A 9,197-nucleotide genomic window follows, 5' to 3' on the forward strand; every position below is an offset into this window, starting at 1 on the left:
TCTTTAGTCGTCTTAGTGAATTTGGTGGGAACCATAAATTTGTAATAACTTCTTTCAAATCGACTTCAAATGACCTTAAATTTGGACTAGAGCAACTTCAATGTGTCATTTAATAGATCTTCAAAAACTAAAAAGAAATTCACTAAATTGAGATATGCACTTCACAAATTGACCTCCAAAATTATAAAAATTCATTAATTTCTAATGTTTTAAATGTCCTTGAATCACACTCTAATAGCCCTTGGTAAGATCCACACATATATTAATGGAAACAATACAATGTAGAAGATAGATCTCAGATAACATAAGAGATGTTCATGGGTCAAGATGTTTTAACATCCAATTTATGTAGAAATAATATAAACCCTCGATGTAGGATAACACAATACAATACCTCTTATGGAAGAAACCACTCCATGTTGTTTAATAAATCCCATACACATCATATTCTTCACATATCCTTATAATAAAATTTGCTTCCTGTATATAGATATCTAACTAATATAATTTCTAAATAACTAACTTAAAGACAGTGTACAATATGCCAACATCTCTATCCATCTGTATACACATAATATCTATCCCTATATACATAATATTATTTTAAAATGATTTGCTACCTTATTAATTTATAATTATATCCTAAAATTTGCTTTTAAATGTATAAATTTATTTATAATTATTATACTTCTAAATATATTCATCTGGAATTACCAATGTAAAATGTCCTCAAATGACCAGATATTATCACTTTAAATAGATATTATCATTTTAAATATTCATTTTAAAAAATCTCTATAGTTAGTATCATATTATTATATCAAATTTAGGATATGGCAGAAGAACTTTTTGAATACATCAAAATTCAGCCATTGAACAGAAGTTTAGTGAGTTTAGGAGAAGATCCTCTACATGAAGCATTTCAGGTGTCTTGCAACTTCATAGAAGACATCATCAGTGGGCAGCTCATGCCTACAGAGAGGACAAGTATTCCTGGTTTTCAGCCATGAATGAATACATTCCCAATGATAAACATGAGAGCATGGCAAGCAGCTTGCAACACTCAATCTACTCTCCAAAGCATCCCCACATATTGAACAAATTGTAATCTGACTTCCTTCACCTGTGTAAATAGCAGAGGGAAGAGACAGAATAGTTGCAGCAGATGCAGGAGGAGACAGAGACTCACACTCTGATTCAGACATGAATAACCCAAGAAGCCTCACATATCTGCAAACTAGGTCAATATATGACCTCAACCCAACTTCATCAACCATCAATCCAGGCACACTGTAAGCCATCTTCAGAATGTTCTCATACAGGTATCTTCTGGGTGATAATTTCATTTCATCGACATAAAGAAACCTTCCATCCCCCTCCCATTTCTTCACAGATTCCTTGCATTCCTGCTCATGGGCTTCAGCTACAATGAGCAACACTAGTGCAGCGTCTGTGTGACACAACTCAGATGCTGGTTCATTCCAAGATGAGATTTTTATGGTTTTGTGGTTAAAATTCCTGGGTGCCCTGTTTCCAAGATGAGATTTTGGAGCCTCTTGTTCGTGTAGAGGAGCATTCTCATTATCATCCTCCATGAAAGCACAGATTTTTCTAAGCAAGGAAAGAGCGACTCGCCCAACCAGCAGTTTCTTTTGTTCAGCAGACAGTGTGTTTATATGCCCAATTAGATTCTCAACTCGGAGAGGCGATTGCAAAATTGACCAAAGCCTCTGTGAATGCATCATCGATTCACAGGCTAAAATCTCTACCAGACTCCACAATTCTTGGCTTTTCATGGTGAGGAGTCTCTGGAGGATCGAACTCGCGAGCTCTCCATTGCAAACTGCCATTGAAATTCTTGGGATTTTAGTCTGTAGTGGCACACTAGGAATTATTGTTGTATGGTTATGTGCACGTCATTCTACAGTTGAATTTTTGGACGAAATGTATTTCTCCAATGCGCCTGTCCTCGGCAAATCTGCAGCAGCACGTTATTTGATTGGACTTTTTGCAGGATTGTTGTTATTTTAAAGCATTTGTTTGCGGCTGGCACACGTGGCTTGTTGCAGGGCCTCTAAGTTTTGATCCTTTACACATCCTCTATGGCCTTAAAAGTCAGTCTCAGGAACAGTGCATTGCACTTCCTCCACATGCTCTGCTTTCTTAATATATCTACTGTCCCCAAAAACAATCAGTAGAGGTGAAAACTGCATTTCCAGTACTTTTTTGTATTTTTTAGTTGTAAATGTTTAGGGGAAGAGACCAGTTACCTGTTATGTTTTAATAACTGTTCTTTTTTTTCACATCAAACTTTCCAATTACTAACTTTAAAGAAATAAAAAATATATATATTAAAAGTTCATTAATAAATTCACATGTACCAATAGTCACCCATTTTTTAGCATTTTTGGACTATAATTGATCCATTTGTGCATCATTATTAGTACCCATAGGGCACAACTATTGAGGCATTTGTGCATAAGTATTGGCAATTTTAAGTGCACGGTTATTGGGGTAAGTATGAAATGTGTACTTGTTGACTCTTGTGTGCATAACACATCCCACAACATGCATCGTTACTACCTAGAAGCTAGAACAATAGCTATAAGCAATTAAGTCGCATGCGGAGACAACAAAAAAAAATCTTCAAAAGTTGATATACCATTCAGAAGCTATGGGTGCATAAAGTTAGCTAAAATGACTGCTAGTATGCTTCCCCTATATGTTTTTAATTTAAGTTGAATTTGGGTACTTATTTTTGAATGATTTGGGTTTTACTTTTAGTATTTTTTTCTAATTTTAGATTATAATTGTATGTATAACTTTTGATTTGGTTTGAAACTATTTTCTAATAAAAGAAAAAATACCATAATGTCTATATTAATATATGAAATAATTTTTACATATACATTGTTATTGAGCATAAATCAAAGGAGTAGATGTATTTCAATAAGGCTTTCAACAAAGTACTATTGCATGATGATATTTGGTTTGAAATTGTCAATATGATCTTTGATCTTCCATTTTTCATAATCGGATTTAATTAGGGGTCCAAGTCAGCTTGACCACAACTAATTGTTATCCACCAATTTAAACACACAATACTCAAATTTGAATACTAAGATGTGATATAAAAAAATAAGCCCTAATATCGATTAATTATTTAGATAACACATCATATTATCATTGTAAATGCACTTATAGTCAAGTATAAGTATTTCAACTTTTGCATTAACAAGGACAAATATTGTTGAGTTGATCTAACAAGTACTATTTATAATTGAGACAAGATAAATATTTTCTCACTTGATTCTATGCTCTACCAATGATTTTTAGCTCCAACTAGTTTAAATATCATGAGCAAATATTTTTTTAAGAGCAAAAACACCAAGTTTAAGGCCACAATTTCAAGTTCAAGGCCATGAATGTAGGAATCCAGATGTAAGAATTGTTATCTAATATCACCCAATTCCAAAATGGCTTGAAACTAATTCAATCACCTATATGCTCAAAGAAAGAATGAACAAAATAATGGTTATTCCATTAAGTAAAGTATGTAGCAAATACAAGAAAAGAGGTTGCTTTATATAAAATGCAAGACGAGAAGAAGGATAACACCTCACCGATTAAGAAATGTAAACCCCAAATAATTAGGCAACATCTCATTAATCTAATAAAGAGTGTAATTCCTATGGAAGATTGTGACACTTTATAGTAATTATGCTTAACTTTCGGTAAAAGTTGTGTGATTTTATTTTATTGACATTTCAGATCAAAAAGGAGAGGGTGACGGTACGATAACCAAGGTGACAAGAGGAAGGGTGGTGTTGGTGCCCAAAACCATAGATTGGAAAACTTAAGGGTTTGCCTAATCCTCAAATAATCCAACTAACCTTGGCCAACGAATAGGGATGGTCAAAGACCAAATCCCTTTGCACTTAAGGCTCCACTGAACCTACGTGGGTATACCTCTTCCTCTCAAGCACAAAAGAGATTATTTAAAGTTGATTTAAGCCTTTTAGCAAATTACAAAAACTGGCAAATTGTTGTTCTGCAATTATGCTTTATTATGTGATTTAACTGAATGCTTTGAAAAGAAATGATTGTGAATGTATATTGAAAATGAGATTGCTTTCAGGACTTAAATGAAATCTACATAGATCAGTTCATATAGGATTTGGGAAGAACGTTTCTATCAAGGACCTTGAATGCATACAGATCAAAACCTTAAAAGATCAATAACAGACCAGTGCCTCTATCTAGGGATATATATGACACTTTTATGGACAAAATATCTTATCAACTCAAGAGACAATTTCTCATCAACTATGAAGGTTCAATATGTGTTATACAAACAATAAGAACTCAATCTTTCACTTAATGCAATGACATGTGATTCACATCATAGCAAATCTATAAACAGATTTATCAAGAGGACAAAGATAACTCATCAACACAAAAGTGTACACAATATTTGGAAAAAGAGACAGTGAACCTTGTATATTAATCTTCAGGAAATAATTGCATACATAAGGTGCACTTGTAAATACTTCATTATAGATTGCTTGCATAAAATGATACTTCTTTGTCCTATAGACTTCTCTAATACAAAATGATATTCAATCCTTACAACATTATGTTGTTCTTATAACTCTCCCCTTCATATCTACATTTTTTAACCACTTATATATGTGGTTGAATGGGCACCATACCCCTTTTGGGGTGAAAAGTCACCATTTTACATTAAAATTAACAAAACCCTTTGAAATTAATATGCAAACTAGTTAGTCAATAACCTTGCTTTAAGCTATCTTTCGGGTTTTTGTTTTGTCGGTTGCCTTAAAATTTAGATATGAATCTGAAAATTTTTGTGGTGGTAGGAAACATCCACTTCTAAAATGGGTCTTCATTATATTTGATAGTTGCATAAATTTTCATTCCAAGTCGACATCTTCTTTCATGCAGGTCGAAATAACAGGCTTTTCAGCCTTCTTATGGTCTTCTGTATGGTCTACAGCCAAAAACACATTTTACAGATCTAATATTTTTACTGGAGCTTGGAAACTTGATTTTCTGAAATGGGTATTTCTTATATTTTCATGTTTCATTCATTTTAATTCTTTGTTCATATCATCTTTTCTACAGATCAAAAACAATAGTCTTTCATGGGGTCCATTGGAATTAATTTATTCATATCCTCATTTACTCTAGTTGTTCAAATCATTAATCATCCATTATGTGTCATTTCCATGAAGTGACCACCATTTTTAATAGTAGGGTTCCTTAAATTATTTGGAAATTTGAAGCCCCAACAGGTGGGAAGAGGTGACTAAAAGCAAATACAAAAAAAAAAAAGTATACTAGAAAATAAACAAGAAAAAACACTATATGTATATGTATATGTATATGTATATGTATATGTATATGTATGTTTATGTGTATATGTATATACATATCTACATGCATATACATATACATATACATATACATATACATATACATATGCATATGTATGTATGTACATGTCTGTAGGATATATACTAAAAAACACTTTATAGTTTCAAACATTAACTTTAAGCGAGCTTAAATTACAATGTAAACAAAATACGTAAATAAATAATGCATAATAAAATGTAAAACTACACCAACACCCCCTTCTGTATAGTTTAGGTGGGTAAGAGATGGGTCCTAAAAATGAAGCCATATTAGGTACCCATGTATAAAAATGCCCAAAAAAAGGAGAGATAGTGTTGAACACACCACATGACTAAGAGGGGGGGTGAATTAATCCGGACCTCAAAATACTCTACTTATGATCTTTTAAACTTCAAACAACAATTAATTGATTACTACAATTATAAAACATGAAAGCACAAAGCACAATAAACATGTGAACACCAAATTTACGTGGAAAACCCTAAATAAGGAAAAACCATAGTGAGAATCACTCACAATATGAATAACTGATTACAATGCTTTAGGCTCAAGGCCAAGGAGCACACTGCACCTTATTGGACTTGCAAGACTAAGGCACACAACCTTAGGTCAAGATATAAGGGACTTACATTAGTGAGACTCGCTATCTCAAGGCAAGATACAAAGGATTACACAAGTTGCCAAAAGGTACACACTGTCTTTCGATAGGTACAAGGAATGGATGAATTGAAATGAACAAGACCTCCTAATCATGAAATTATCCTTGAAGCACTGTGTCAAGCGATCAATATCATGGAAAACACATATGACATCAACCTCTATCTCAAAACACTATCACATTGAAGATATCATCATCAAATCTCTTCACAACTAACTTTCACACTTCTACTACGTCAAATCTACTTGCATTCACATCCACTTCACATCAATTCAAGCACATTCCATACATTAACTTACTGCACATCTATGTATACAAGATCATTCATTAAAACCCTCAACTAGGTCGGTCATGAATAGAATATACAATATTAAATAAATTAGGCCACTCAAACCAATAACACATAATGTTGGACCAAGAGATAAAGGGGACCCAAACACATCACAACACATCCTTCTAAAAAATTTCCAACAAACTGCACACATTAACACATCTTCCAAAGTGGGCATCAAATGAAATGTGTAAATGATCAATAAAGCACACTAACCATTCAACCTAAAAACATTCTCCAATGCAAAATACACAATGTAGATCTACACATGACACAATGTAGATCTACACATGCCACAATGAGACCCATATTAACATCCAAACTCAATCTTCAATGCATATCCAAACCAAAAGAGCATGATCCAAAAAATATAAATCAATTGGGTCAGCTAGAAGCCAACACAATTGAGCATGCCACACACAAAACAACATAACTTCATTTGCCAATCAAACTAGCACTAGAAAATCGAATTGGAATATTCGATGAACCAAATGAACATGTCCTCCAACTCACAACACTTGAATCGACATATTTGAGAACCACCAAGTGTTCTCCCGACCAATTTTGGTAGACAACCTCACTGTCAAAAACAAGAACAACCAACTCTGTGATCTGAGCAACAGAGGGCCTAAAAACCTGATAGTGTAATATGTTGGTATTTTGATGATGTTTAGTTGTGATTGTCATTGATGGACACACACTTATTTGATGAATGTATTATTCTCAACAGGTAGTTGTTCTAATCGGTATTGTATGAATAGTCTTTATTTAATTGAAGACTATTGGTGTTTTTAAAGAAGAAGCTTATCGGTCAAGTGGTATGAAGACCGCAAGCAGAACGGAGACCCCGAGCGAAAGTTAATCTTTTGATCAGATCGACTATGATCAAGTTTTCCAGTCTTCACCTGTTAACTAATGACTGGTATATGTAGTTAACCGGTATACATGTAATGTGTGATGATTTATCATCCACCGACACTTTAGCGGTGTTTCTGTGTCGTGTTACCAAATGTGTCTAGATGCACTGTACCTAGGATATTGTAATCTAATCCTATTGGACCGACATGAAATCAAGTTCCTATTTAAGGACATCATGTCTAGGGTTTTAGAAGAAGAACAGAAGTTGATATGTGCGAGTCTTTTGAGAGGAAAGGTATCTCGTGACTGAGATTGAGAGTGCAAAGCATAGAAGACTGAAGTAATGCTTGAATGCATTAACAAGGAGTTATCAGGGATCTAATCAAGCATTTTGTACTACTATCTAGATCATTCACTTGTTGATTACTAATATCTTCGACAAGTCTGAAACCCTTAACTGGGTAGGCCCAGCCAAGCCTATTGTAAATCCTCTAACAAGGTGGTTCACAGTTGTGGATCTAAAATCCTTTAACAGGACTTATCTCCTAACAGAGATCTGGATTCCTAACAGGATCTGTTCTAGTGAAGAACATTATAAGACCTTAACCGCTCTGACCTTAACTGGTATGGTTACTATTCTGCAAATAGTTGACTTGTGAGTTTTACTCACCGTGGTTTTTCCCATTTGGCCATTTGGGTTTCCATGCCAAAATATCTTGTGTTATGGTGATTGTGCTTTTATGGGTGAATTCTTTATTTTCTATTTGGCTTATTTATGTTTTAACCAGTTTATTATTTAAGCTACTACACCGGTCTGTTGGAAAATTGTTTAAGAGTTTGGTTAAGTTTTTAGGCATACTAATTCACCCCCCCCCCCTCTTAGTATTCATCAATTGGTATCAGAGCCAACATTTCCATAAGTCTAACCAGATGAAAGGAAATATGGGAGAATACAGTATGAGGGAACTCACTCACCATTTGGTTGAATCTGAGAAAGCCTATGATGAACTCAAGATCAAGCTCAAAGCCTCTTTAGTCAAGAGAAGAGAGCTTGTTGAGCAGTTGATGGAACTTACTGAAAATAGCTCCTCTGATGAAGAAGACATGGATGCCCTAGTTGGAGAAGTGGAGAAACTAAATGAATCCAAAACTAACCTAAGGAGGGAGTTAGAAGGACTGACTATTAGGATGAGTCAGGAACTGGAAAACAGGAGAAAAGCTGAAGATTTGGTAAAAGACAAGGAGCATGAGATCTTTAAATTAAAGCAAGAAGTTGGTACCATTACCGCTTATCTACAGGAGGGTAAAGAAAAGAAAGAAGAAATGCAAGTTGAACTGAATGCAGCTTTCTCTCAAAATGAAACCTTGGTGAAGACCAATGATGCCCTTTCCAAGGAACTTGCTGAGACCAAAGAAATACTTGCTAAGTTCAACCGGAGTGCTGTCAAGTTAGAACAAAAACTGGAATCAGTAAAACCATCAAAGGATACCACTAGACTTGGTTTCTCTAGATACGAGGAAGGTGAGACCTCTGGAACCAAGAATGATGCACTGAAGAAACAATCATCACATAAGGACAATAGTGGAAGTAAAGGTAAGCAAAAGTTTAAAACATGTTTGCTTTAACTATCTTAAGGAAGGACATACTGCCAATGTATGTAGAAGCAAGCCTTACAATAATTTTCCTTATTTTCAAAATAATGTGGCTAGACCTGGTAGATTTAGTGGTCATTGTTATACATGCAACAAGTTTGGGCATAGAGCTTTTGAGTGCAGGTCAGTTGTCAATAACTCTGGAAATAATCCACCAAGATCCAATGGAGCCACCCCTAAACCTCTTATAAATCGGAACCCAAACTAGCACAAAACCCATGACCACTGGTCAAATTGTTATAAAGCGGCAACCAGTTGGAG

General features: G+C 34.4%; 1 protein-coding gene across 1 annotated transcript; it reads right to left on the bottom strand.

Moving 5' to 3' along the window:
• Positions 1-751: 751 nt before the first annotated feature.
• Positions 752-1,984, bottom strand: LOC131070901 (E3 ubiquitin-protein ligase SGR9, amyloplastic). Its single transcript, XM_058006570.2, has one exon. It carries the CDS (start codon positions 1,848-1,850, stop codon positions 909-911), a length of 942 nt encoding a protein of 313 aa, XP_057862553.1. The 5' UTR covers positions 1,851-1,984; the 3' UTR covers positions 752-908.
• Between the last annotated feature and the right edge of the window lie 7,213 nt (positions 1,985-9,197).

Source organism: Cryptomeria japonica, chromosome 1, assembly GCF_030272615.1.
Source record: "Cryptomeria japonica chromosome 1, Sugi_1.0, whole genome shotgun sequence".
NCBI lineage: Eukaryota > Viridiplantae > Streptophyta > Pinopsida > Cupressales > Cupressaceae > Cryptomeria > Cryptomeria japonica.

Bases quoted from the DNA above. Each gene is read 5' to 3' on its own strand.
- LOC131070901 (XM_058006570.2), bottom strand. From the start codon at position 1,850: ATGGCAGTTTGCAATGGAGAGCTCGCGAGTTCGATCCTCCAGAGACTC.